The sequence below is a fragment of the Emiliania huxleyi genome (genome assembly GCF_000372725.1).
Source record: "Emiliania huxleyi CCMP1516 unplaced genomic scaffold EMIHUscaffold_370, whole genome shotgun sequence".
In the NCBI taxonomy this organism is placed as follows: domain Eukaryota; phylum Haptophyta; order Isochrysidales; family Noelaerhabdaceae; genus Emiliania; species Emiliania huxleyi.
Window position 1 is genome coordinate 32,627 of NW_005199193.1, and position 27,217 is coordinate 59,843.

Genomic DNA, 27,217 nt, shown 5'->3' on the forward strand with positions numbered 1-27,217 from the left:
GGCAAGGGATCCCGTCGCAGCTGCGATGCGATGGAGGACAGCGCAATCACATGCTGCCATTGTGGAGCTGTCCTCCCAAACACGGAATGCCCAGCCCACAAGACGCGCCCGCCTCCGCCGCCACCTGTCCCATTTCCGCCTCCCCCGCCGCCACTGCCTCCGTCGCCGCCAGAGGCGCCGCCGGCGCCGGCTCCCCCCCCTCGGCCGCCGCCGACGCCGTCACCTCCACCGTCGTCCCCGGCGGCGTCAATGCTGCTCGACTTTGCGTCGAAACTGGAATACCTTGGCGACAAGGTGTCTGCGCTTGGTGGTGGCGGCGGGTTGGGATTTTCACGGTGAATCGAGCCCCTTAGCCGTTCGAAGTGGACCGGCGGGCATTGCCGTTGTGAGCAGGCAAGTTATACGTTTAAAAGAGGTGCTCTCTGAAAATCATGTTGTGCTGGGGGTTGGGGTTTCACCATGTTTCAAAAGAGTGCGGTTCTCCGACTGCTCACACTTTGTGGCCCGCAGGGAATCATTGTGGGGACACGGCGTGATTACACACGTCGACGTACACATACGCTCTGCCTCTGGCAGCCGCTCTCTCGAGATGTGTATACAGATTCGAGATTGGGGTTCTGATTACGTGCCGGTGTGTTAGAACAGAGGAGATATTTTGATTCTAACGTTGTGTTTCCAGACGATGAGATCTACGAGATATATCTCCGGAGCGCGGCGAGGGTCGTTCTTGTAGGCCCCGGCACAAGCGTCGAGAAGACAACAACAACAGCATAATTCACGGGACGCAAAAAGTGGACAAGATCACAGACGACTCTCGCTCCAGTGCAGACCGCAGACCAGTACCCCCGCTCGAGATCCGACAGTAAGGCTCGCACTTCTATTCCTCGGCAGTGGAGACCGGCGGAGAACAGCGGCCAAACCAGAACGCCACCCACTTCCGCAGAAGGCGGACGGCGTCGCCTAGCGGCTTGGCAGATGCCGACATGCGCATGGGGGGGAGAGGGAGAGAGCACAGGGAGAGGCGATACAAAGCGCGCACAACATGGATCCATCTAGCGGTCGAGAAAGCGCAGCACCGCATCAAAACTCGACCGAATCGTGCGGCGATGACTCGCGCTGAGGGCCAGCCGGCCCCAGCAGCTCGGCCACTCGAGAGCGCTGCGGCGAGGCGAGCGCGGGGTGAGAGTGTTGGTGGGCGTGGTGGCGGCGGTGGATGTGTGTGTGTGTGTGTGTGTGTGTGTGTGTGTGTGTGTGTGTGTGTGTGTGTGTGTGTGTGTGTGTGTGTGTGCGTGCGTGCGTGCGTGCGTGCGTGTGCGTGCGCGCGTGCGTACGTGCGTGCGTGCTACACCGCGCGCACACCTCCTCGGCGGCCTCGACACCCTTGGCCGGCACGCGCTCAGCGGAGCCGGCGGGCACGCCTTTGCTCGCAGCGGCGCCGCCTTCCGACACTCGGTCGTGCCGCGGCCGCACGGGGCGCGCGTCGTTGGAAACGGGTGAGAACGGCCGCTTGTTGGGTGGCCGCTCGGTCGCGACCGCAGCCTGCTCCGCCGCCAGCTGGGCGAGATGCGCCATGCCGCCGAGGGGGTTGGACGCCATGGCGGCAGGCGGGGGCTGCTCCTTCCCCGCGTGGGGCAGTGCAGCGCCGCTCGAGGAAGACGAAGCGGGCGGCAAACACAGACGCGACGAGAGGACGGACGACATTGGCGGCCGGGCGGCTGTCGAGCCCGCCGCGGCGGCGGCCGGCGGCACGACCAGATGCGACGCCTCGCGCTGGCGGAGCGCGACCATGTGCCAGAGGATGTCGATCCGCTGCACGTCGCACGTCACCTTGGAGCGGTGCGCGCGCTCCAGCTCCGCGATGGCCGCCTCGAGCGCATCGAGCTCCTTCTCGAGCTCGCTGCCTACTCAAGTTAGCAAGGCGTGTCAATTCGATCAGCTGCCAGCTGCTCGAACTGCCCCGTGGAGGGCCGTTGCCGGGCTTCTCCGAGCTCGCACCGCCCGCGGCGGCCGGAACGCCGTCGCCCCCCTCCGTGATTTGGCGCGACGAACCCGCCTGCCGCTTGATGCATCCGAGGAGGTCGCGCCGCCCCGGCAAGAAGTGCTCGTGCTGGAAGGCCAGGGCGCCGCCGGGAGGCTTGCCGCCGCCGGCGGGCTTGCCGCCGCGCGCTGCCGGCGCGGGGGCTGTCTTCGAGGGGAGCAGCGTCAGCGTGTGTCGGTCGGCGCGGCGGAAGCCGTACGTGTACAGCTGCTGCACGAAGGAGGAGAGCTTGTTGTGCTTGTAGAAGCGCGGCAGCACCTCCTTGGCGAAGGCCGGCTGGTCCATGATGACGAAAGCGTCGCCGTCGGGGCTGCGCGCCCACTGCACGGCGTGCGCCGCGTCGTCGCACTCGAGGATCTGCTGCAGCTTGGTCAGGAAGGGAGCCGGCCGGCCTCCGCCGCCCGCTGTGGCGGCGGTGGCGCGACTGCTGCGGCTGCGGCTGCGCCCTCCGGCGTCGTCGTCCCCGCCGCTGCGGCTGCCGCGGCTGCTGCGGCTGCTGCTGCTGCTGCGGCTGCTGCTGCTCCTTCCGGAAGAGGAGGAGCTGTCGCCGGAGCTGCGAAGATCCAGCAACTGCTCGCCGGCGCTCCAGCAGTCGGCGGAAGCGACCGCCACCGCCGCCGCCCCGAGCGCGGCGACGCTGGCCGCCGGCGCCTGCAAGCCCGGCACGACGGCCGGCGGCGGCGAGGCTGCCTGCGGCGAGGCTGCCTGCTGCGAGGCTGCCTGCTGCAGGGGCGGCGGCGAGGCAGCCTCGGAGACCGCAGCGACGACCGTGGCGCTGACGCTTGAGCGGGTGCGCATCGTCGCCTGGCGAACCGCCGCGGCGAGGCGCGGCGGCGGCACCGGCGGCGGCGGCATCGCTGCCGTGCGCGGCGTCGGCGGCGTGGACGGGGAGGCGAGCGCCGCAACCTCGGCGAGGGCCGAGACGGCCTTGGTGGCGGCGGCGGCGGCGCAACGCGGAGGCGCCGCGACGCGCGGCTCCGCGTGCACCCCCTCTGCTCCCGGCACGGCCACGAGCTCCTCGCGCGTCATGAGCCCCACCAGGCAGGCGGGCTCGCTAGTGCCGGCCCTCTGCACCGGCGCGACGCGCAAAAAGTTGCAAAAGGCAACGCCTTGCCTGTCCTGGTTGAGCAGCCGCAGCACGAGCGGCGTGCGCTCCTCGCACGCCTGGAGGCGGGTCGGGTGGGGAGGGGGGTTGGCGGTGCCGCGAGGGGTGGAGGAGGAGGGGTGGAGGAGGAGGTAAGGGGGGAGGGGCGAGGAGGTAGGGCGGGGAGGGGCACGCCTTCCGCAGCGCCGCCAGCGCGATGCGGCACGTCTCGGGCCGCTGCAGCAGCTGGCACGTCTCGCCGACCGCCTGTGGCCCAGGAGGGAGACGGTTAGGGCCGAGGCGGGAGAGGGGGGGGGGGGGGGGGGCAAGGCGGTGGGCGGGCGGGCCTCTGCCGCGGTGAAGCCGGTCGCATCGCACCTGGCAGGAGGGGAGGGGGGAGGCAGGCGGCTGTCAAGGGGGGGAGGAAAGGCGAGACGAGCGACGGCGGCGGAGGCGGACCAAGCGGGCGACACGGCGACGATGCGCCACGGCGACCTCGGCTCCGTCGCGATGCACGGCAGGCCGCAGAGCGAGGGGTCGTTCTGCGGGGGTCGGGAGAGTGGCGAGGTGGAATCGACGCGCCGGGCGCGGGAGGCGCGGGCAGGGAGGCGGGAGGAGGGGATGGCGCCACCTGGAAGAGCCACTCAAAGCTGCGCCCGTCGGGTAGGCTCAGCCCTTTGCAAGCCTCAGGCCACGGCAGTGACGCCGCCATTGCCGCCGCGGCGCTGGCGGTGCTGGTGGGTGCAATCGAGACCGTCACGGGAGCGAGGTGCCTACGGACCTCACCGGGGTGCGTGACGCGCGCGGGGGGCGGCTCGCCACGCCCGTGGCGCGGCTGCCCGCTCTCGGGCACAAAGAGCAGAGATGCGCGGCCGCAATCTTTGGCGCCAGCCCTTGCCGCGAGCGGCCGTGCCTCGACGGCGGCGAGGATCGGAGATCCGTTGGCGCTGTACGTGAGCATGCGGAAGGCTGCCGTCTGGCCCGTCCGCAGCGCTTCCTGTCGCGGCGGGAGGGCGCGAGGTTAGGCGTGAGCTTGCTCTGGTGATGGGAGGCACCGGAGGAGCCCGCGCCTCGATCAGCCCCCGCGTGTGGGCGCAGGTGCCCTCTCCGCAGAGCGCGGCGAGCGGCGAGCCGGCGGCGTGGCCCCACGTCTCGGTCCACGCGGGGGTGGCCTCGATCAGGGCGTGTGGAGAGGAGGCGGAGAGAACCACTTCGAGCATAGCTTCTGCAGGCTCCGAGGGATCCTGTGTCATCAACGGGGGCCATCAAGCGGACAAAACAAAACTTCTCTCGGTCTCTCAAGCGGAAGTTTCTTTAAAAAATTCTTTAGTTTCTTCTTCTTGAGCACTTGAGCACTGGATAGGGTCGATCCCGCGTGGTACGGGACCCCTCGATCGTCCGCCCTCCCTCGCTGGTGTGTTCATTGGGGGGGGTCATAACAAACACACCTTCTGCTCCGGAAGCTGGATCGCTCGCCAGCACCAACAACAAACAAAACAAACAACACAACATTGCTAAAAATCTCCCTCTCCAACACCTATGGTCCTTCGGGTCCCTGCTGCTCCTAATCTCTTCGTACATCCTCCTGCTGATTGATCTCCGCAAGAGTCCCTGCACGCGGCGGTCTTTGGCCGACTACACGGTGAGCCATTCGGACCTTGCAGTAAACCTTTTCCTTCTAAGCAGGGCTACACAATGACCCTATAGGGTGGGGGTGTTCCTGGCGAGTTGTGATGAGTAGGATTAGACTAGCCAATACTTTTTAAGTTCATATATGAAAATACCAACTTGCCTTATGTGCACGTCTCCGCGGCGGCGGCCCGGAGGGGGCCCGGCGGAGCGGTCAGAGCAGCACTGCGCCGGCCGGCGAGCGACTCTCGACTATAGTACGGGCTCTATTGAACGGCCTCAAGGTGCTCTCTAGGGCCCTATTCCGCTCGCCCGGCTACGACGCTGAGCTTCGAAGGAAAAGGTTTCGCTCGGCACGGCGTCGGAGAGCAAACTTCGGCGTTCGTCCTACATGGACATGGACATGGACATGGACACATGGACATGGAATGCTGGACGCACGTCGGCAAGTGGGCCCATGACCAGGCGGGCTGCTGCTCAGAATCTGGGCCCTCTTGGCGCTCGCTCTCGCGCTCTTCATAACGGCTTTGCCCCCTCCCTCCCGCGCCGCCGTTGGGCAGCCCGACCACGACAACGCCAGTGCCGCCGGCCTGCAGCTCGAGGCGCCGTTGAATGAGCACGAGAGCCGGTGCACGACGGCGGCGCGGGTGATGCAGCCCAAGGTGACGACGAAGGCGGAGGGGGCGGCGGCGGAGGGGGAGGCGGCAGCGGCGGCGATGGCCGCGGGGTCGGCCCGCCCGCCTTTGCTGCAGGGCTGTGGGCATCATCACAGCTCAACGTGAAGTCAAGGCGCGGAAGCTTCAGTGGGCACTTTTCGCGTCCTTTGCCACGCATATGGCGCCGCGGACCGGTCTACCGGACCCGCCCCTGATCTTGTTCTCTTCCTCGACCTTCCGCGATCTTCCTCGACTCGACCTGATGCTGAGTTCCCGCACCAGCCTGCGGACCAGCGCAGCTCAGTGGCAGTGTGCGACCAGGGCCAGTGGTAGACAGTGGACGTGCGTGAGGCTGCTCTCTGAGCGATGACACTAGCAGGGGCATCACGATTGCCATCGGAGTCACTTGTATTACGACGCCGCCACGCTCACAAGGGCCGCCTAAGCGCCTAAGCACCCTAAGCACCCCCCGCTTAGGCCGCTTAGGCGCTTGGGCGAGTGACGGCCGGCTGCCCGGGGCCTGGCGTGCCTCCGGGTGGGGTGAGCGCCTGGGAGAGCCACTCTGCAAGTGGTGTGCGAGCGTGTAGCCTTTAGCGTGCAGTCGGCCTTTGGACTTTGCTAGGACTAGAGCTGTTTAACGTTGGGAGCTGAACAGTGTTGCGGGCTTGCGGCAAGTGTGTTATCTGTTAACAGTAACAAACAGAACAACAGTGGGGCTCCCCAACAACAGTAGCTAACGTTAGGCCGGCTGAACAACAATAAGGAAGGCCTGGCAGTGACAACCCACGACGACCTCCAGCGTCCAGTGCGGGTAATACCCGAAAATACCCGGGAAAACCCAGGCATTTTCGGGTTTTACCCGGGGTTTTTCGGCATTTTCTGCTTGCTGACCGCTGAACAACAGTAACAACAGTAACAACAGTAACAACAGTAACAACAGTAACAAACAGTAACAGCATGTGGGCTTGGGGTGAACACTTGAACAACGTTATCGTTAAGGATTTCAGCCAACACTAGCGCAACTGTTAGGCCCAAACGCCAAAGTTAATGTAAAAACAGCTCAGGCAGTCAGGCTCCCAGCCTCAGGCTGGGACGGCGAGGGTGAATTCTTGTAAGTTGAGTATCTTGAGGAGAGAGAGGGAGTTTGGTCCAACTCAAGGTTGTAAAATTCTTGATGAACCGACGGGCACCTTGCAGCTGCCACATCTTTACACTACTATGGACTAAAACTATGTGACGCGAAGCACGCGGAGACGGCGCGACGGGCGCGACAGTCAGCCAGAGGGGCGCGCCGACCCGCGCGTCGACAAATTGGCGGCGGCTCCCGCCTCCTCTCTCGAGCGCCTCTCATTGAGCTGACGACTATACCGTCCTGACGAGAGTCAGACCACCGCGAGACGGCGGCCCCATTCCCCCCTCGCGTGTCCCACCCCCGCGGCCCGCCCTCACCTCCACAGCTCGACGACGCTGAGCTCACGCGGCGCCGGGGCCGCCCCGCAGCCTCCTCGCGGCCGTCGCACACGTGCGCGCGATTGGGGGGGGGGGGGGGGGGGCTCACTTCTTCCCCCTCCCTTCCACGGCGACCACTCCCGCCTCGTTCGCGTCGCGGAAGGACTGCACGATCTTGCCGTTCTCCATCATAGGCACGCCCCTCTCGAGCGAGTCTGCGGACCGTTGCGGCGCGAGGGCGGCGGGTGAGGGGGGCGAGGCCGGGGCGGTGGGGCGTGCGTGCGAGCGGTGCCGCGGGAGGCGGGGGCGTGGAGGGCGTAGCGCACAGTCGTTCGAGATGCCTCCTCCGCGGAAGGCGGGCACCACGTACCCGAGCGGAGCGCCGCCGTGGCCAGCCTCGAGCGCGTTGCCCGTCGGCAGGGTGATGACGCCGCCTACGGCAGCCGGCACGCGAGCGCTGAGAGAGGGCTCCGGCGGCAGCCTCCGCGCCGCGGAGGGGCTCGACGCTGCCGTCGGGCGTGTCGATCTGAGCCAGCTGGCGGTACGAGAGCAGCGAGGAGCGGGCGCGCGCCAGGGCCTTCTCCGTGTTTTGGACGTTCTTGCGCCCGACCGCGGTCTTCAGGTCTTCGCAGGCCGCCTTGAACTCGATCGCGTCCGCCTTCATCTGCTTCTGCGCCGGCGTCTTCTTCTTCCGCTTGGTCGAGCGCGAGCCCTCCACCGCCGACGCGTACAGCGGCAGCGCCGTCGTGACGTCGTCAAGGCGGCTCGCAACCTCGGCGAGGCCCTCCCAGTCGCGCTTCTCGAGCGCGCCGGGAGCCAGCTGATCGACCGCGATCCACGACCGGAAGATGCGCGGGAGATATCTGTACTTGGCCTGCGGCGAGGGCGGCGGCCATCAGGGAGCCGTCGGCAGAACCAGCGGAGTCCAGAACGCCGGGGAGAAATGGGAGCGGAGAGAGGCGGGGGCTGCCGAGCGGCGCGCTGCGGAGGGAGCGGCGCGCCATCGGAAAGTAGTAGTTGTTGGCCGGGTTGGTGTCCTCTATCTTTGCCTGCGCCGGGTTGGGAGCTGCAACGAGCGCCGACGCCAGCGCGCCCGCGACTAACGCCCTCCTGCCGGCCACCGCGCCACTGCCCTGCGCCGCGCGGCGGCTCCGCGCCTGCACGCCCTCCGGCGCCGCGAGGCCGGCCGCTCCAGTGAGGCAGCTGCAGGTGAGGGCGAGCAGGATCGCACGCATTTCCGATGCGAAATCGGGAGGGTGAAGGGGTGGAGGGGTGGAGGGGTCGAGGGGTGGTTGAGCCCTCTAGCTCTATCGATATACATAGCCCTACCCCTCCCGCCGTTTTAGGGCCTCCCCATCCGCTATGGCTTACCTGTGATCTGATCTGTGATCTGTGAGGGTCCGCCCGCAACCGCATTTGTATACCGAGGCGGTGCCCGGTGCCGAACCTGTCGGACCTTAAGACAGCGTTGTAGATCCCTGGGCGGGGGTGGTGGAGAGGGCGGCCCGTCGGCGCCAAACCACCTCGCTTGCGCCCGACTTTCTACCTCCTCGTGATCTAACCCGCCACCCCCCTCGCATCTCGCCCACGCCTCCGCCGCCCTCCACCTCTCCCATGCCGCCCCCGCCCTCCACCTCGCCCACCCCTCTGCCACCACCCTCTCCTTCGCCGCCCCTCGCCCCCACCGTCCTCACCCACCGCCCGCCCATGCCGAAGCCGCCCTCCACCTGGGGCCGGGGGCCCGCGCGGCGCCCGGGAGGGCAGGACGCCGCGGATAGCGGCGGTCAGAGCGCAACGGACAGCGAGGACCTAGCGGGGGGGGGGGATCGCCCCCCCGCTGGCGCTGGTGAGGGCAACGACCACCCGGCCAGCCGGGCTCGGCACGCTGCGGACCGAGGCGACGACCCGGATCCCAGCGGAGCGGGAGGCGACGGCCGGCACGGCGGCGACAGCGCCCACGACGGCGGCCCGCTCGACCGACCCGCTCGACCAATTCGCGTGGTAAGGAGCGCGCCTTGCACTCTCACACTTCCCATATTGCTGTCCATTGTGGCATATTGTGGGAATCTGGGGAGCGTGAAGCTGAAGGTGCGAGTCGACACATAAAGCCGTACACCCGACTAGTCACCCTCTCTGTCGGCGCCTCATGTTGGTTGTTGCAGAGAGAAGGACGGCCGACAGAACAGAGCCTTTATTGTTACAGTATCTTTGAGACGTGTGCACACGCACTGAAACAGCGAGCAGCCCGCGAGGCAGGGGCACTCCGTCTCCCCGAAAGGCCTCTACAATAGGCCCGGCACACGCGCGCGTGTGGAGCCGCGAGCGAGCACCGGCGCGCGTGTGGAGCCGGCGAGGAGAGCCCGCGCCGAGGAGAGCCCGCGTCGACGAGTGGCCGCGGCGCGAAGAAGCCGCGACCTGCGGGCGGTGCAAGACTGTCCGCGCTGGCTCCCTCTTTTTTGCGCCCGAGCGAACGCCGGCACCTTCCCATGATCGGTACGCCTGCGCGCGTCGGGGGGGGTGGCGTGTGAGTGCGGCCGGCCGCCCGACGCGTGCGCCACGCGCCTGGAGCGGGCAGGTCCCACGCGCCGGCATCGCCTTGGGTGGACAGCTCTGGAGAGCGAGTCGAAGAGGGCGAGCGATTAGAAGGGCTGGAATGGGAGGCCATGGCGAGGGCGCGCGCGCGATCGCGCGGCGCGAGCGAGCACGGTGCTGTGCGTGTGCCGGTGGGCCCGGAGTCGGAGTGTCGGGGGCAGAGGGTGAGTGGCGCTGGGTGGATATCACACGGCACGGCGCACCTTGGGTGTGCACAGTCAGGGTTCGAATTTTTGGCCGGTAAGTATGGTACGGCCAAAAGGGTATGGTCCTGGCCGCCGGAGGCGGCCTCCTCGAGGGGTGGGGGGGTATGGACTGTTTGAACCCAAAACAAGAATGCGGCGCCAATTGCGGCGCGCACCTCAAAACAAGAATTTTAAGTAAGCAACACACGGGCAGGCACGAGACACCACAGAGAGAGAGCGAACAGAAAAGGAAAAGGAAAAGGTCGACTAGTTGTCTTGTGCCTTGCGCTTGCCTCCGGCGGCACGACGCGTCGGGCGACGACCCACTCCGCTAACCGCTTCAGCGTGGCACGACGGGCAGAGCGGCGCCTCTCTCCCCTTGCTCTGGTTCTTCTGACAGCCCTCGTGGAAGTGGCGGCGACAATTGTTGCAGTAGTAAGAGCGGCCCATGTTGCCAGCACCTCCGCAGCATCCCCACATCGACACCGGCTGCCTCACGTGTGCGGCCATCGCATCCAGAAGGGCCACGGCGTCATCAGCGGTCGCCAGCGCAATGGGCTGCAGCGCAGGCAGCTCAGCGGCATCGCTGCTGTCATCTTCCTCCGCCTCGCTGCCACTCTCCGCGCCGCCTGCCAGTTCCAGCTCCATCTGCACAGCGTTGCCAGCTGAGGTGGACGCAGAGGCGGAGGAAGAGGCGGCGGCGGCATGGCCCGAGACGGCCTTGGCTGCTGCGGCGAGAGCTTCCCCCTTCTCGACCTCTGTCAGCTGTGCATCCGCCGCTTCCTCCGCCTCAACGGCCTTGGCAGCAGCCTGCACTAGGTTGGCCAGCGTCCCCGCATCCGGCAGACTCGAGGCTGCTGCAGAAGCAGGGGCAGTGACAGAGGCGGAGGCAGAGGCAGCAGCTGGGGCAGAGGCGGCCGGGGTGGCGGCTGCAGGCCCCATCGAGGGCAGCACCGCCTTGAGTTTAAACCGGGTGAATATCTCTGCAACGCATTGCGCCTTGTGTTTCGGCACCTCGCGCTTGGTCATGCCCTGCGTCAGCAGCTGCGCCTGCATGGCCTTCACGGTTGTTTTGCTTTCGTCCTTTGCAGCCATGAAATCGAAGACGGCCTTTTGAATTCCGAGAGCAACCTGCGCCTTTTCGAGGTTAGCGTTGGCCGCCTGCCGCGTTGCCATCGCCAAACGCCGCTCCATCTCAGCCGTGATCGTCGCGCGAGACTCTCGCAGCAGGGCCCGCAGCTTCAACCACTGGTCGTCAGAGAGGCTTTTTGCCTTGAAGTGCTCCACGAGACGCAACGTGGGTCGCTTCAGAAGCCCATCCAGCAGAGACGGCGGGTAGTGGAGGCCGGGCTTGCCGACGTGCTGCCGCAGCTCCTCGGCCCGATCGATGCTCAGGCGGGAGGGTCCGTGCCCTCGACTCTGTCGAGGGAAGAGAGTGCCGTTTTGGAGCCGTCCAACGCCTCGAGAGCCCAGTAGGCCATGCTCTGACGGGCTCGCGAGCGGCGCGCACCGCGGTACAAGCCGGCGCGCGGCGGGCGCTGGGAGCCTATTCACAGAGGGCTAACGGGTATTTTTTCGCTTCGCTGCGCGGCCTGGGAATAGGTAGGTAGGTGGGGCACGGAGCCTGGCGATTGGCGCCCGCAATAGGTAGGTAGGTAGGGCGTTTTGGTGCGAGTCAGAGGGGACAGACCCCCTATCTGGCTAGGAGCCGGAACCCAGAGTCGAAGCACGTGGAGTTCGCGAAACTGGCCGTGGGAAGGTGTCGGCTCTCCGCTGAGCGCTCCGATGTCGTCCCACCCGCCGGTGAGCCCAAAGCTGTCGCGGGACCGCGCGCCGGGCGGCGGCGACGGCGGCCGCTGCACCATCGTGGTCAAGGTCGGGACCTCGTCCATCCTGCGCGGCGACTCGGGCACGCTCGCCCTCTCGACGCTCGCGTGCCTCGTCGAGACGCTGGCGACGCTGCGTGCGCGCGGGCACGACGTGGTGCTCGTCTCCTCGGGCGCGGTCGGCGTCGGCTGCCAGCGGCTCGGGCTCGCCGAGCGGCCCAAGCGGCTCGCCGAGCTGCAGGCGATGGCCGCCATCGGCCAGCCGCACCTCATGCGCTACTACGACGAGTTCTTCTCCGCGCTGCGCCAGCCGATCGCGCAGGTCCTCCTCTCCGCCGACGCGCTCGACTCGCGCTCGGGCTACCGCAACGCGCAGGCCACGCTCGACGAGCTGCTTCGGCGCGGCGTCATCCCGGTCGTCAACGAGAACGACTCGGTCGCAATCTCGGAGCTGCGGTTCGGCGACAACGACACGCTCTCCGCCCTCGTCGCCGTGCTCGTCGGCGCGTCGCACCTCTTCCTCGCGACCGACGTCGACGCGCTCTACACCGCCAACCCGCACGTCGCGCCGCCGCCGGGCCAGCCTCCGGCGGAGCCGATCCGAGAGGTGGCCGACGTGTGTGAGGCGCTGGCGAGGGCGGAGGAGGCGGCGGCCGGGGGCGGAGGCAGCGGGTCCGCGTGGGGGACGGGCGGCATCGCCACCAAGCTGCGCGCCGCGCGGCTGGCCGCCGCCGCGGGCGTCACCACCGTCATCCACTCGGCGCAGGTGCGATGCCGGCAGACGCCGCGGGAGAGAAGGGGAGGGAGAGGCGGAGGGAGAGGCGGAGGGAGAGGCGGAGGGAGAGGCGGAGGGAGAGGCCGCATGCGCCTCGAGGCCGCATGCGCCTCGAACGTGCCCCCTCGGCTGCACCTCGGCTACACACCTCGGCCACACCCTCCGCCATACCCCGTCCCGCCTCTCGGCGCAGGAGCCCGTAACCCTAACCCTACCCCAACCCCAACCCTAACCCTACCGTCCCGCCTCTCGGCGCAGGAGCCCGGCACTTCTCTGACATGTCCACGACACTTCGTCCACGACACTTCTCTGACATGTTTCCCGCCTCTCGGCGCAGGAGCCCGGCGCGGTGGCGGCGGTGCTCGGCGGAGCCTGCGACGTCGGCACCCGCATCCTGCCGCAGCCGTCCTCCGTCGCGTCACACAAGCGAGCGGCGGCCCGGCTCCCCCCAGCCGGCTGCGCGGCGAGAGACCGTGCGATCGGAGCCGTAGGCGCTGGCTGCTCGCGCTTCCGCCCGCCTCTGGCACCCTCACGCTCGACGCCGGCGCCTGCAAGGCTCTGGCGCGCGGCAACTCGCTCTTCTTCGCGGGCGTGTCCGCGGTGACGCACCCGTTCTGCGAGCGCGACGCGGTGCGCGTGCTCGACTCGGCGGGCCGCGAGCTCGCGCGTGCAGTCGTCAACTATGGCTCCGAGGCGTGCGCCGCGCTGGCGGGCCGCCAGTCGCGCGAGATCTTCGACGAGCTAAAGTACCACGGACCGGACGAGCTCGCGCACAGGCGCAACATCGTCCTCCTCACCGCGGCCGCGGGCGAGGCAGTAAAAGGGTGAAGGCTGAGGGCGCCGCGACTCGCGCGAGGGCGCGCCCGCGCCCCGCGCTGCCCCTCTCTGTTCCGCGGTTCGTCCGTCGTAGAGTACTTTTGCCCTCCCGCCTCCGCGCGCGATGCGGCCGACGCCCCGCCGACGTGCGACGACGATGAGCTGCTCCGACCCCCCGGCGGGATACGGATAGGGGATTAGCCCCCCCGGGTAGCCGATATTTGTCGGAGAATTTCGTGTGAGTGTTGACGTGGAGGCTGGGGGGGTGCGTGCAGCGTGGTGCCGCACGGTCTTTTCGCACACCTTACGAGAAACGTAGACAACAACAACCGTTATTGGCCCGTACTGCCACATCCACCACCGGTACTATCGGGGCGCCAGGACCCAGGTCACACTATCTCGCAGCTCTCATCTACTCTCTCGCTGAGCCGCACCTCCGCACGCGGTGGCGGCCCTGCATGCACTCGCGGAGCGAAACGCGGCGCTCCACCGCAGCTAGAGACCAAGACGCGGCGCTCCACCCGCAGCTGTAGCGCGGTGTGGCGCCGGCGGCCGCCCTCTCCGCGGCCGTCATACCAAGAGGGCGGTGCGTGCCTTCCGGCGGCGCACGCTGCGGAGCACCGCCACAGCCAGGAGGAGGAGGGCGCCGGCGACGCCGCCGGCAGCCACGACAGAAAACGGGCTCGAGGCGCGGGCCGCCGCCCAGGGCGCGACCAGCGAGGCGGGCGCGGTCGCGGCGGGCGTGGCGGCAGCAAGCGCAGCGGCGACGGGAGCCGAGGCGGTGCTGCTCTCGACAGAGGCGGCGGACGGCGGTTGGTCGCGCGCGGCGGGCGGCGGTGAGGCCGCCAGCGGCGACTGCGGCAGAGGCGGCGGTCCGGGTGGCGGCGGCGGCGGCGGCGGCGGCGGCGGCGGCATCGGCGGTGAGGAAGGCGGCGGCGGCGACGGCGGCGGCGGCGGCGGCGGCGGCGAGGGCAGCGGATGGCACTGGCACGACTGCTCGTCGGGATAGACGTTGACGCCTGCGTCCATCACCTCCTGCTTCTGCAGCTTCGTCGAAAAGTAGCATTTGTTGGCCTTCAGCGCGCGGTCAAACTTTGGCCAGACGCCTGAGCGGGCGCGGGGCGTTGCTATGCGGCGGCGCGCGGACAGGGCTGGCGTGGATGTGTGGCGCGCGGCCTCGCGTTCGGGGCAAGCGTGGTCAGAGCTGAGGACCCACTCTCTGGCCCCGGTCGGCAACGCGCTCGCGAGCGGGGGCCGGCCCTTTGTCTGTGGCCTTGCGTGGCTCGCGCGCAGAGGGTGCGGTGCGCAAGGGCGGCGCAGTATGCGCCGCAGTGTGCGGCGTGGGCGCGCGCCTGGCTGCCCGCAGAAGTAGATCTTTGTCGGCAGGCGCGGCGAAGGCGGAGGCGCGGCCGGAGAAGGCATGCAGCTGCACTCCTCCTCGGACTGCCAGAAGCGGGCGTCCTCGTCGCCCGACGGCGAGTCTGAGGTGGAGTAGCACATGGTCGGCTTGAGCGGCGCGTAGACTGAGATGACGTGGTCCCGCACGAATTTCGGCGGGTCGCTGCCGCAGTACCAGTACTTCGTCATGCGGGCCGCGGTGTAAAGAGGGGCGTGCTGTATGCTCTCCTCCTCCTCTCCCACCAAAGAAGGAGGGCTCGGGGTCTAAATTTAGTGCGGTGTGAAGTGTTTCTCTGGTAGCTGGGCGCGATTTCGTCTTTCACGAAGACGCGCTGGCCGCCCTCCTCCTCCACGAAGTCTCCAGGCGGCACCGCCATCGCCTCTGCGAAACGAACGCTCATCCGGCGAAGCTTCGGATCCGCGAGCACGGCGCCACCGGCTCTTGTCCGTTCCGAGGCTGTCTCGAGCTCGCGGTACGCGCTCCCCATCGGGGCAGCGTCGGCCTTGGGCGCGTCTGCGTCGCCGGGTCGTTCGACGGCGACGGCAGTGAGCGGCGCGCCCCCCACGAACGGGTCACAGACGGCCCCCTGCCCGGCACCTCCGGCGCTGCCTCCGCGCCGGGCGCTCTCTGGATCGGCGACGCGGCCAGCCCCGGCTGCCCTCGTCGCTTCGTCGACGCGCCAACGCGGCGGATCCGGCTCCGGCGCACTCCGCTTCCCCGGCCAGTGCGGGGCGAGGGCGGGCGCTTGGCTCGATGGATCAGGTACCGGGGTGGTGCTCTCTCGGCTCGCCTCGCAGCCCGGCATCGCGGCGTAGCCGTACCCGGGATCCGGCTGAGGCGGCCTTTCCTCACCTGAGAAAGCCAGAGAGATGCGGATGACCGGCGAGTCGCCGGTGGCAATGCGCACGAGGCGTGTGGTGGGACTAGGACGGGGAGAGGGAGGCGCTGCTCATCAGAGCGACGCTCCCGGCCGAGGCAACCATGCCACGGATTGTTCCGCCGTTCGTCATCCACCCATTGCCCGCCAGTCCATTTGAAGTGGCGACCACTGCAGCGCAGGCCCTTTGCCGCGGCTGCGTACCGTCGCTCCCCGTAGGGACCCTGACAGTCGGGCGCCGTCGCTCCCCGAGGGGGACCCTGACAGCGCCCTTCGAACGTCGCTCCCCGTAGGGACCCTGACAGTAGGGCACCGTCGCTCCCTGAAGGGACCCTCGGCCTCTGGCAATAGCTCGGTGTCAGCAGCAGTGTCGCGCTCCGGTGGATCGGCAGGGTCGGGGCGGGTTCTGCACCCAGGACCTCGCCCGTCGCCTGCCTCACCACTGGATGCGGCCTGCCGCCGCTTCAGTCGCTGTCGCGCGCGCTGAGACAGCTGCGCGTCGCGCATCCCGTCGCGCGACCTTTTGCTGCCACGCACATCGTTACGACGGCAATCGACAGCATCTGCGACGATTTCTGGCGAGCCGCGGCCGGCGGTGGGGGCGTCGAGATCCTCGCCCGCCGGCTCGCTAGCCTCGCCCGCAGCGTCGCCGGCGAGACGGCCGCTCTCCTTCGGAGCACCGCCGCCGAGCGACGTGAGGCAGTCCGAGATCGCCTCGGCCAGTCTGCGGTTCATCAACGGAGGGTACGCAGCAGCCCGCGCTGCACGTGCGCCGACAGCGACGTCGCGGTGGCCGTCGGGGTGCTGGCACGCGAGCCTCGAGAGGTCCACGAGCTGCGGGACTAGCTGCGGCGAGACCAGCAGCGTCGTCCACTTCTGAAAGTCCGAGCCGAGGGCGCACTGGGGGAAGGTGATCTTGATCGCTCCAGTGCGGTCGGCGAGCTCGATGACCTCTGGCACCAGCCACAGAGGCGCGTGGGAGGCAAACTTGGCCTGGTAGAGCGGGCCATCGCCTCTGTCGGGCGGGTTCTCGATGATGAAGACGCCGCCCGCGTCGGCGATGGCCTGAGCGATGATCACCGTTCTACGCACGAGAACGTTTGCGGTCGCCAGCTCGTTGAGGTTTTGGCGCGGCACGCCGGGCATGCCCATGGGGTGCAGCCGGTCGCGCAGCTGCGGCGGGCCCTCTCGACCATCCTGCTGCGGGATGCGCAGGACGGAGAAGGTGCCGCACGGCGTGCCCAAGAGCACCGCCTTGACCGCGCCGCTCTGAATGAGCTCAATCACCTCGGCGAAGACGCGATCGTCGACCAGGTTATGGCCGGGGTCGAGGATGATGTCTCTCTCAATCACATCGAAGCCGAGCGCGATGGCAAAGTGCGCGAAGCTCCCCTCCCGCGGCCCGCCCGCGAACAGGTGCAGGAGGAGCCCGCGCGGCGCGCTCGGGCTAGGATCGCAGCTGCCCAGAGCAGCTGCTGCCAAATCTTGATCGACGGACTTCCGTCCGTCTCGGGGGTGCGGCGATTGCGGCGGGGGCGCACTAGAACCCGCCTCCACATCACTCCCGCCGCCCTCCCCTCCGCTGTCATGCTGCACATCACACCCATGCGCACACACAGCGGAATCACTCACATCAGTCACGCACGACACTGACACGGTTGCCTCGGGCACCACACTCGGCGTCGATGGGCCGCCGGGCGGGTCGGAGGCTGCCGCCGGCCATCAGCCGTGATGGCCGCGGCACTCGGCGGCGTCATAACGGCAGGAGCCCTTGACGTGGTGGAACCAGCACGGGTCCTTGCCGTCCTTGCGGCCGAGGCGGGCATTGAGCTCCTGTTGGGTCTCCCCGGGCTTCTGCGGGTTGCCATGCCCCGTTCTCTGGAACTGGATCATGCTTGTTCGGGTACGTGGTTCGCCCGTCCCTGTGTCCCGTGCACGTCGCCCGTCGGCAGCGGTACCTATGGTGCAATACACGCCGCTGGTTGTGGGGAGGACGTGCCGCTCGATGCTGCGGGCGGCGTTGACGTTCATTCACAGCCATTCATGAATTTGGCCCCAGCTCTTTGGCTCGCTCCGCTCGCCGGTGAGTTGGTTGGTTGCTGGCAGCACCCCAGCACCGGGGGGTCCTGAGAGCTGTTGGTTGCCGCTCGATTCACAGCTGATGCAGTGCGGCCGACTCCTCCTCCTCCTCCTTCTCTCCGCCGCACACGGCCGCGCCTCCTCCACCGCCGCCCCACGCTTTGCCGGCTACCGCAGCATCGCCTCGCCGGATGGCCACATGCTCATCTCAAAGGGAGCGCGCGACTGGACGCAGCTAGTCGGCGTGCGGCCGCTGCTCTCCGAGAGCACGCGACGGCGCCTGCTCGGCGACATTACGCGGCCGGGGTTCGAGTGGACCGTCGACCGCCACGCCAACTTCCCCACGACCGACGTCGAGGTGCACGCGCTGCCGTGGCTCGATGCCGAGATGGCGGCGCTGCTGGAGGCGGAGATCCTGCCGTCCATCGAGCGCCTCTTCGCTACGGATCAGCGGCGCCTCTTCGTGCGCGACCAGTTCGTCGTCAAGTACAGCGGCGGCGGCGGCGGGCAGGCCTCGCTCGGCAGCCACTTTGACGAGAGCTGCTTCAGCTTTGTGATTCAGCTCAACGATCCGGGCGAGTTCACGGGCGGCGGGACGCTCTTCGCACACGCCACCGAGGCGCTGTCCGTGCCGCAGGGCCACTGCCTCCTCTTTTGCGGCTATCAGCACCACGAGGGCGTCGCCGTGACGGAGGGCTGCCGCTACATCCTCACCGGCTTCGTCGACCTCCGCGACGAAGACGAAAAGGTGCGGCCCTTCTACGGCACGCTGCCCGGCGAGCTGCCGCGGCCGCACGGCGCGGGGTCGCACGACTTCCCCTCTCCGCACTTGCCTACGAACCTCGCGAGGCTGCAGAGGGCGTACGGCGGAGCCGCAGGCACGGAGCTGCTCGAGGCGATCGCCCACCAGCCGCCGGCGCTGCCCCACGTCGACACCGAGAGGCTGGCGTCGCGATGCGCCAACTTTTTGCAGAGCGGCCTCGTGCCCGACGAGAAGTTCTACCAGTTTCTGCAGGCCACCGTTGGCGATGGGACGCGGGAGGACGAGAGTGGCCGGAGAGGCAGAGCCGGGGCGTGTCCGTCTGAAGTCACTGCCACAATATGACGTTATCTTGTTTTACGTTCAAGTTCGTGCCGCCTACACCGTCTCTATAGCCACTCAGTCTACAGACAGTGCTGCGCGCCTGCGGGTACGGCGCTACGTGGCGCTGCGCCCGAACGTTCCGCGCCCGTGCCGGCTCCTCTCGGTCTCGCCGTCAGTCGGAGGAGTCATGCCGCCGGCGCGGCGCCTCCTCGCTGTCGGAGTCGTGCCTCCTCCGGGCACCGCCCTCCTCGCTGCTGCTGCTGCTGCCACTGCTGCTGCCGCGTGGCCGGCGCGACCCTCGGCCGCCGCCCTCGTCCCGCTGCCGCTTGCGCTTTTTCCCCTCCTTCTTCGCCTGCTTCCGCTCTTTCCTCTCCCGTTTCTTGGCCTGCTTCGCCTCTTTGCGCGCAGCCTTCTTTGCGCGCCGCCGCTCCTCGCGCTCCTCCCCATCGCCGCCCCCGCCGCCCTCGCGGTAGTACCCGAGCCCCGCCTCGCCCATCTTGAACGCCCAGCCGGGGCGCGGACCATCGAAGCGCGCCGCCGCTATGAACCCGCCCCCGCCGCCCCCGCTGGCTCTGGGCGCCGCCGCCGCCGCCTCTGGCGGAGGAGGCGGTGGAGGAGGGGCTGTGCCGGCCCCCTCCAGCCTGTCCAGCGGCGCCATCTTGGACTTGATCATGCCCACCTCGGCGCGGCGGGCCATCGCGAAGGAGCCGACGCCGCTGATCCTCTCCGCGTCGAAGCGCGCGTCGCCCTTCTCGCCCGTCTCTCCATCCTCCTCCCCACCGCCGCCGCGCGCGAGCAGCTTTGCCCGCTCGTGCGGCTGCAGTTCGCTGCTCCCGACCGCAGGCCCACGCTTCGCCGGCGCCATGCCCAGGCGGGCGCGCATCATGTCGTCCTCCATCTCCCTCGCGCGCGCCCGCTCCTCCCGCAGATTCGCAAGCGACTCGTCCTTGCGCGCCCTCGCATACCACGAGAGGTCCTTGCCGTTTTGCCAGCGGCCCTTGGGCGCGAGGACCGCATGACCGATGTAGTTCTCGCGGTGCTTGTCCTCCCTCACCTGGTCCCAGTCGAACTGGTCGCGCCCGCCTCGCGAGCCGCCCGTCCGCTGAGAGTCTCCCTTCCCCATCGGTGGAGATCGTCGCCGTGGGAGAGAGAGAGAGAGGAGGTAAAACGCCGCCGCGCGCTCTTCACGGAAAAAAATTCTTTGCGCCCCTTGGGGGATCTGTTTTCTTTCTTTCTTTCTTTCTTTCGGAGAGCGGGAGCGGAGCAGGCAGATGACAGACAGACGCAGAAGCGAAGGCGAGCGCAAGAGCGCAAGCAAGGGGCGGGCACTCCTTCAAACGGCTCTCTCTCTCTCTCTCTCAGACTCTCACACACACACACAAGAAAGAGAGACACAACAACAAAAACTTGCCGGCATCACGCCGCCCAATGTCTCGTGCGATGCTCTCGAGTTTGCGCACAACCGCATCCGCAAGTCCTTTGAGAGCATTGCTCGCGCCGACGCCTCGCCCCAGGCGCTCCGCGACCTCGCGTGGCTCCAGGCACAGCTGCCGACCGAGATGGGCGGGTGCAACATCGATACCGCCTTCTCGCGAGCCGACAGCGACTTCTCCATGTCGCTCCTCAAGAACTGGCGCACCCTCGTCGCCCACAACCCCGACTTCGCCCTCGACGAGGCAGGTGCGTCCAAGTACCCCGCCATCGCCGCAGCTATCGCCACCTACGAGTCCGCCCTCTCGGACTGGAAGGAGGTGTGCGAGAAGCGCAGCGCCCGCGACAAAAACAAGTACTACACCGTCCGCGGCGGCTACCTGACTGAGTTCTACCCCAAGAGCGTCCCGCTCCCCGAGCCCGAGTCCCTTCCAGCTACCGACGCGATTCTCAATGGCACTTGCAAAGCCTAAACATGGGCTGCAAGGCGCGCGGGCAGCCCAGCCAACCCTTCTCCCACAAGACCGGCCACGGCTACGTCAAGGCGCATCGCGGTTTCTACCACGACGCGATCTTTGTCAAGCGCAACAACTTCAACCTGCTGCTCCACGAGACGTTCGGCGGCGGCTTCTCGCCCACCGCCGTTCTCAAGCTGCGCCGCCTCGCGCGCAAAGTCGCGCGCGGCAGCGTTGACCGCACGGCCTACTCGCCCAAGTACTCGCTCTCTTTTATGTCCCACCATGCAGAGCGCATCTCTCTCTCTGTTGTGCGAGGCGTGAACCGCGCCATTCGCTCTCACCTGGCAACCCTGTCTGCACGTCTCGCGCGCGCGTGAACAGGGCTCCAGGCCCCAAATTACGTGTGAGTGTTAGAGTTGTTTGGTATTGCTAAAAATCTCACACACACACACACACACACACACACACACACACACACACACACACACACACACACACACACACACACACACACACACACACACACACACACACACACACACACACACACACACACACACACACACACACACACAACTCTCTCACTTCACTCCCCCTCGTTCCCTGTCTGTGGTTTTGGTGTGTGAAAGTGAACATGGTTCCTCTTATCCGCGCCCCCCCCCGCAAGGCGCGCGATCGATATACACACAGGTCACAGCATCAAACAAAACCACCGCGCACCGGCTGACACACACCCGCGCGCCACCGCCCGCCCGGGCGAAAGTGGAAAGAAAGGGTGTGTTCGTAAGAGCCTCGTACACATATCTCCCTTTTCTCCCAGTAAGCTAAAAGTACACTGAGAGAGCAGTGAGAGAGGAAAGAGCGAGAGAGCGAGAGAGACAGAGTCAGAGAGAGAGAGAGTACACACACAGAAAAAAGACAAGAGAGGTGTAAGGGAGGCGGGAAAAGCCAAAAAGCCGTCCAAAAAGCCACAAAAAGCCGGCCAGCCTCCCGTTACGCACGCGATTGCTCGCGAACGAAGCGCAGCATGATTGATGCGCGGCCAGCGTGGGAGGAGAAAGAACGAAGAAAAGAGGGGGGAAAGGGGTTCGCTCGGAGACGATGAGCGGTAAGGAAGGAAGGTAGGTAGGTAGGGAGGGAGGGAGGTGAAGAACAGTCCGAGGAGCGAGGAGCTCGACACGCCGGCAAAGTGAAACGTCGACAACTTCGCAGTGCGCTGCCCGATTGGTCTCTTGTGTGTTGGCACGCGCGAGTGCAATCCAACCGACGCATGGTCTCCGCGGGCGAAGCGGAGCGGTACTGCAAGGAGAAGAGGGATGCGGCGTTCACGACCCAGGCGCCTCACACACCGGCGAGCCCACACACACGCCCCCAAGTGCCTCACGACGCACGGCCGGCACCGCGCTCGACAGATCAAGGATTTGCCGCCGCGCGCCAACCTGTACCCCATCGAGGCCCTCCAGCAGAAGCGGCGCCTGCACGGCCACATCCGCAAGGTGCAGGGCATGTCGTGGGGCGCCGACTCACGCTCGCTCATCGCGTCGGACCAGGGGAGCAAGACCATCATTTGGGATTTCGCTTCGGACCGGGTCCCCATGAAGAGGAAGGTCATATCGCGCCCGTTCATCATTGCCGTCGCGATGCACCCCACACGCGACCTCGTTGCGATCGGGGGCATGGACAACGTCGTGTCGGTCTGGTCGACCGACGGCGACGGCGCCGAGTGCTCCATGACTCGGCAGCTGGAGCAGCATGACGGCTACATCTCGAGCCTCCACTTTCCCGACGAGTCGCAGATGCTCTCGGCGGGGGGCGACGCGGAGGCCGCCCTGTGGGACGTCGCGACGTGGAAGGCTAAGCAAGTCTTCCGCGGCCATGAGGGCGACTGCTCGTGCATCCGCTTCCCGGCGGGCGTTCCCGGCAGCCAGGCGTTTTGCACGTCGTCCAGCGACGGCACAGCTCGCGTGTGGGACATGCGATCAGGGGAGTGCACGCACAAGTTCGACGTCGTCGGCGAGTGCAACGGCTGCGCCTTCTTCCCGAGCGGGACGGCGGTCGCCGCCGGCACGCAGAACGGCAGCGTCTTCCTCTTTGACCTCCGGGCGCAAGCGGCGCTGCAAAAGTACAGCCGGAAAAACAACCACGTGACGGCGGTCGACTTTTCCCAGTCGGGCCGCACCATGTACGTCGCCTACGAGGACGGGCACGTCTGCCTGTGGGACCCCCTCGCCTCGTCGGAGTCGGGGTACGCCAAGAAGGTTGCGGCGCACGTGAAGAACCAGAACCACGACTCACGAATGCGTGTCATCTCCTGCATGCAGATGTCACCCGACGGGACGTGCCTCGCGACGGGCGCGTTCGACGCCACAATTTGCCTCTGGGGGCCGGGGAAGTCCTAGGTTTCGCCGACGCGCGGCGGCCACACTAACCTCGCGCACGTGCGATCTGTTTGGTTGCGAGGTGCAGTGGAGGAGCTGCCGTTCTAGTCGTGTTCTCGTGTATGTAGTATGTAGCTGCGTTCCGTAGCTGGCCTACGTGTGAGGGAACGTCAACACGATAGACAGCGACGTCACGAAGATGGGTTGTATTAATTATCTCTTGCATGGGTGTATTTGCGCAAGCGCGATCAATTAGCGTTCCGTATTTCGACGAAAAATCGAGAGAGACGCCTCTGAGAGCGCCGAGGCGCGAGGGCGCTGAGGAGGGGTGGAGCGTGGAGGGGAACGGCACAGACTACCGCCACCGCACACCGAGAGAGAGGGAACAAACACCGAGAGAGTGTGTGGGCTAGCTATCCTCCACGTACCACGTCCGCTCTCGGGGGAACGGGTCCATGCTCCTCCGTGTCGGCCGCCACTTCGTGGGCCCCCGGCGTGCCGACCGATCGTCCATGCTTGCTAGTTAGTGTGCGCCGGCCGATCCACACCCGTGTCGTGCCAGCGTGCTGTGTGACTGGACGTATCTCTCTTTGAAGAAAGTTAGAAAACAGAAATTCTTTCTTCTAGTGTGCCTGTGATAGTGCTAGCACGCGCCAGTTCGCACCTGTGTCGAGCCTGTCTGCTGTGAGAGGGAGTTGTGTTGTTTAAATTCTTTCTTCGTGGTGTACACCTGTGTGTTAGTGCCAGCCAGTGCGCGCGCCAGCCCCCCCCCGCTGTAATTTTTTTCTGTGCCATTTGTTGTGCCACAGTCCGCGCCAATCTTCTGTGAGAGGGACTTGTTGTTAGAATTCTTTCAGTGCGTAATGGGAATTCTTTCTTACCTGTGTTAGTGCCAGTGGCAGACTGGCAGTGCGCGCCAGTCCCGACTCCCGCCGCGTCCCGCCCGTGCAGCCTAGTGTTGTGTGTGGGAGAATTTTACAAGTCTTTGTTGTGCAGAGATCGACTTGCTTGTTCGATGACGACGGCCCCTGAGGGGGCCGCCTGCTGTGTCCTTTACTCTGCCAGTCCCGTACTCGAGTACTACTAGTATAATAGTATGCACATGGGTAAAGTGGGTTGAGGCGGGCTAGTACTGTACGCGGTGTCGTGAGGCACTTGGAGCTTGGTGTCCAGTCATTCCTCACACCCAGCTAGCTAGGAATCCTAAGAAGCGCACTTAGTGGGGAGGATGCTCGCTGGTCGCAGCCAGTCGATGGGTCACGCCTCGCTCATTCGGCTCGATGCCGACCTCGTCACCAGCGCCGGTGCTCGCTGCCTTGACGGCTCGGGCGGCGGATTCTACTGGCGCGCCGCCTCGTCGGCGCAGAACGGCACCAAGCTGGTTGTCTTTCTGCAGGGTGGCGGCGAGTGCCGGTCAGCCACGGAGTGCGCCGTGTGGGACGGTGGCGCTGGGAGGGGATCGGCCGGATGGCCCAAAACGAAGCGCCTGGGAGAGGACGAGCTAAGTGACGACTCGAGCGTCAACCCGCACTTTCACGACTGGAACAAGCTCTTCGTGCCATACTGCTCTGCCGACATGCACTCCGGCACGCGGCTCACGCCCTCGCACGCGCTCGGCGGCGGCTACTTCGCGGGCCACAACTTGATCAACGCCACGCTGGCGCAGCTGCGCCGGAGCCTCCCGGCGCTGGCGCCCTCGCTCGTGCTCCTCTCTGGCTCGAGCGCGGGCGGGATCGGCGTCCTGCTGCACGCCGACTACTTTGCTGCTGCGTGGCCGGCGGCGACCGTCAAGGCGGCGCCCGCAGCCGGCTTCTTCTACCCGGCCGTCTCGTCCGAGAGGGACTTCATCAACGGCGACGCGACTCCGGCCCGTCGCCTCGGTCCTCTCGCCCGGCCCGCTCCGCCGCAGCTGCTCCGGGCCCCAGTTGTTCCGCCCCGCAGCTGCTCCGCCCCGCAGCTGCTCCGCCCCGCAGCTGCTCCGCCCCGCAGCTGCTCCGCCCCGCAGCTGCTCCGTCCCGCAGCTGCTCCGCCCCGCAGCTGCTCCGCCCCGCAGCTGCTCCGCCCCGCAGCTCCGCGCGGCCTCACCGGCGTCCCTCCGCCGCACTGCAGGCCTCGCGGCCGAGTGGGCGCCGTACGTCTCGCCGCGCTGCGCCGCGCTGTATCCGGGCGAGGCCGCAACGTGCACCGGCCAAGTCGCGGACGGGTCCGTGACATGTCCGAGAGAGGTCCCACAGGCGAGGCCTCAAAGTGCACCGACGCCGCCTTTGCGTGGCGCGCGCTCGCGACGCCTCTCTTCGTGCGCGAGAACCAGTACGACACGGCGAAGCTCGCAAACTGCGGCTGCGACGCCAGCGCCGCCCTCACCGCCAACGACACCTCGTACCTCCGCCAGTGGGGCAGGTGGGTGAGGGGTACACTCCGCGATCTCGGCTCCGAGGCAACTCCACACGGCTACTTCGCCCCGTCCTGCCTGAGCCACGCCGCGAACCTCGGCTGGAGCGCCGCGCCGCTCATCCGCGGCGTGTCGATGCTCGACTCGCTCGCCGCACTGGGACCCTTCCCTGAACCTTCTCGGAACCTTCCTAGGCGTGTCGATGCTCGACTCGCTCGCCGCACTGGGACCCTTCCCTGAACCTTCTCGGAACCTTCCTAGGCGTGTCGATGCTCGACTCGCTCGCCGCGTGGTTCTTCGAGACGGGCGGCGCGCCGGCGCGCCTCGCCGACGACTGCGGCGAGCTGCCGTGCGGCGGAGGCGGAGGTGGCTCGTGCCCGCACTTGCCGCAGGACCCGCTCTCGCGCGCGTGCGTCGGAAGGCTCGCCGAGCTCTGCCATGGCCTCCGCGGCCGCGGCGACGCTTGCGACGCGTGCCTCGAGTCTCACGTGCACGACCTCGAGGCGCACGGCTGCCCCTCCCGCGGCAGGCACTGGGAACCTTCCCTGAACCTTCTCTGAACCTTCCTAGGCGCACGGCTGCCCCTCCCGCGGCAGGCCGCTCCTGCGCTGGTACTGCGGCGGAGGCGGCGCCGGCGGGCACCACGTCTGCGACGTCCGCATCGGGACCAACGACGTGGCTTCGCTGCCGCCGCCTTCGGAAGCGCTGCCGCGCATCCCGACAGTCACCATCGCCCCGGGCGTCGAGATGCCGCTGATCAACCTCGGCGGCGTGCACTCCCACCCCTCAAACTACAGCGCCTGGTGCGAGCCTGACCCCTCGGCCCAATCCTTACCCCACACCCCAACCCGTATCCCTAGCCCCGAATCTGACCCCAGGCTACAGCTCGGCGGGCGCGGGCTCGACACGGCGATGATGTATGGCGACGACGTGCAGGTCCAGGTCGGCGATGCGAAGGCGGCGCTGTGAACGGCGTCTCTTCACACCCGTGACTGTGAACAGGTCCAGGTCGGCGATGCGGTGGCGGCGTCAGGCTTGCCGCGCGAAGAGCTTTTCCTCACCAGCAAGGTGCCTTGCTGCCCCGCCGAGAGCTTCACCTCGTGGTGCGTGTGGTACGACAAGGAGTACAAGGACCTCGACGCCTACACCCGCTCGGAGATCGACGCGCGCCTGCTGGGCGTGGCTCGCGTCGACCTGCTGCTGCTCCACTGGCCTTGCGCGACGATGGAGGAGACGGTCGCGACGTATCGGTCTCTCGAGCGCTTCGCTCTCGACGGCAAGGCCTCCGCCATCGGAATCTCAAACTTCAACGCCTCCGCGATTGACGCTCTCTTCGCAGCCGGCCTGACGGTCCCGCCCGCAGTCAACCAAGTTGGCTTCTCGATCGGCGGCCACAGCGAGAGCCGCCTCGGCCGCGACTTGGACACCCTCCGAAAGTGCCGCGAGAAGGGCATCGCCTTCTCCGCCTACTCGCCCTTGGGCGGCCTCTCGGGCGTCGACGTCTTGCACCACCCCCGCGTGCTCAAGGTCGCTGCCGCACACAACCGGTCGGCCTCGCAGGTGGCCTTGCGGTGGGTGACGCAGCAGGGAGTCGTGGCCGTCTCGGCCAGCAGCAACCCGGCTCACCTCGCGAGCGATCTGGGCAGCTTCAGCTTTAATCTCACCGGCGCGGAGATGAAGGCCTTGGCCGAGATATAAAGTTAAAGTATTTAAGACAAATGTGTCGCTCGGCCTCGGGCCTCGGCCTCGGGCAAGGCTCAACGCACAACGGCAGTCTGTGTAGTGATTGTGGTGATTGTGATCCTCGAGGGGAAACAGTCAGCATGACTCGTACTGTAGTAACGATTGGCGGAGTTGCGCTTCTGTGCAGGGGCGCGCCGAAGTCATGAGAGTTGAGACAGGTGTGTGAGACGCCCGCACATTCAGATTCACGCGCATGGCCGACACCAGTCCACTCACCAGAGAACAGAGCGCGACCGACGAGATTATGGAAGATCGGGAGTGCACAGCGGGGACAAGTGAGTGGGAGCCGCGGCGAGAAGAGCTTCACAATGACACCGCCTCCTGCA

The 27,217-nt window shown here is 67.0% G+C and overlaps 8 protein-coding genes across 8 annotated transcripts; 4 read left to right on the plus strand and 4 right to left on the minus strand.

The window, feature by feature from the left end:
* Positions 1 to 731: 731 nt before the first annotated feature.
* Positions 732 to 4,342, minus strand: EMIHUDRAFT_470076 (hypothetical protein; the record flags this gene model as incomplete). The annotated part of the gene is made up of 9 exons (XM_005771781.1): positions 732 to 1,158; positions 1,360 to 1,901; positions 1,996 to 3,202; positions 3,318 to 3,389; positions 3,470 to 3,500; positions 3,582 to 3,664; positions 3,754 to 3,895; positions 3,962 to 4,119; positions 4,178 to 4,342. The coding sequence occupies 9 exons, from the start codon at positions 4,340 to 4,342 to the stop codon at positions 1,081 to 1,083; spliced, it is 2,478 nt and encodes an 825-aa protein (XP_005771838.1). The 3' UTR covers positions 732 to 1,080.
* Positions 4,343 to 6,961: 2,619 nt separating this feature from the next.
* Positions 6,962 to 8,091, minus strand: EMIHUDRAFT_242846 (hypothetical protein; the record flags this gene model as incomplete). Its single annotated transcript, XM_005771782.1, has 4 exons — positions 6,962 to 7,071; positions 7,183 to 7,313; positions 7,402 to 7,655; positions 7,726 to 8,091. 4 exons carry the CDS (start codon positions 8,089 to 8,091, stop codon positions 6,962 to 6,964), a joined length of 861 nt encoding a protein of 286 aa, XP_005771839.1.
* Positions 8,092 to 11,418: 3,327 nt separating this feature from the next.
* EMIHUDRAFT_75442 (hypothetical protein) lies at positions 11,419 to 13,062 on the plus strand (the record flags this gene model as incomplete). Its single annotated transcript, XM_005771783.1, has 3 exons — positions 11,419 to 12,225; positions 12,572 to 12,639; positions 12,705 to 13,062. The coding sequence occupies 3 exons, from the start codon at positions 11,419 to 11,421 to the stop codon at positions 13,060 to 13,062; spliced, it is 1,233 nt and encodes a 410-aa protein (XP_005771840.1).
* A 279-nt stretch (positions 13,063 to 13,341) lies between these two features.
* On the minus strand, positions 13,342 to 14,679 carry EMIHUDRAFT_444885 (hypothetical protein). Its single transcript, XM_005771784.1, has one exon. It carries the CDS (start codon positions 14,635 to 14,637, stop codon positions 13,621 to 13,623), a length of 1,017 nt encoding a protein of 338 aa, XP_005771841.1. The 5' UTR covers positions 14,638 to 14,679; the 3' UTR covers positions 13,342 to 13,620.
* A 2,808-nt stretch (positions 14,680 to 17,487) lies between these two features.
* EMIHUDRAFT_242851 (hypothetical protein) lies at positions 17,488 to 18,510 on the plus strand (the record flags this gene model as incomplete). The annotated part of the gene is made up of 1 exon (XM_005771785.1): positions 17,488 to 18,510. The coding sequence occupies one exon, from the start codon at positions 17,488 to 17,490 to the stop codon at positions 18,508 to 18,510; it is 1,023 nt and encodes a 340-aa protein (XP_005771842.1).
* A 151-nt stretch (positions 18,511 to 18,661) lies between these two features.
* On the minus strand, positions 18,662 to 21,407 carry EMIHUDRAFT_242852 (hypothetical protein; the record flags this gene model as incomplete). Its single annotated transcript, XM_005771786.1, has 4 exons — positions 18,662 to 18,716; positions 18,786 to 18,985; positions 19,169 to 19,572; positions 21,380 to 21,407. The coding sequence occupies 4 exons, from the start codon at positions 21,405 to 21,407 to the stop codon at positions 18,662 to 18,664; spliced, it is 687 nt and encodes a 228-aa protein (XP_005771843.1).
* Positions 21,408 to 21,648: 241 nt separating this feature from the next.
* On the plus strand, positions 21,649 to 22,777 carry GPB2-2 (GPB2, beta subunit of a heterotrimeric G-protein; the record flags this gene model as incomplete). The annotated part of the gene is made up of 2 exons (XM_005771787.1): positions 21,649 to 21,753; positions 21,833 to 22,777. 2 exons carry the CDS (start codon positions 21,649 to 21,651, stop codon positions 22,775 to 22,777), a joined length of 1,050 nt encoding a protein of 349 aa, XP_005771844.1.
* A 1,231-nt stretch (positions 22,778 to 24,008) lies between these two features.
* Positions 24,009 to 26,846, plus strand: EMIHUDRAFT_242854 (hypothetical protein; the record flags this gene model as incomplete). Its single annotated transcript, XM_005771788.1, has 6 exons — positions 24,009 to 24,636; positions 24,991 to 25,160; positions 25,541 to 25,636; positions 25,719 to 25,951; positions 26,027 to 26,078; positions 26,151 to 26,846. 6 exons carry the CDS (start codon positions 24,009 to 24,011, stop codon positions 26,844 to 26,846), a joined length of 1,875 nt encoding a protein of 624 aa, XP_005771845.1.
* Between the last annotated feature and the right edge of the window lie 371 nt (positions 26,847 to 27,217).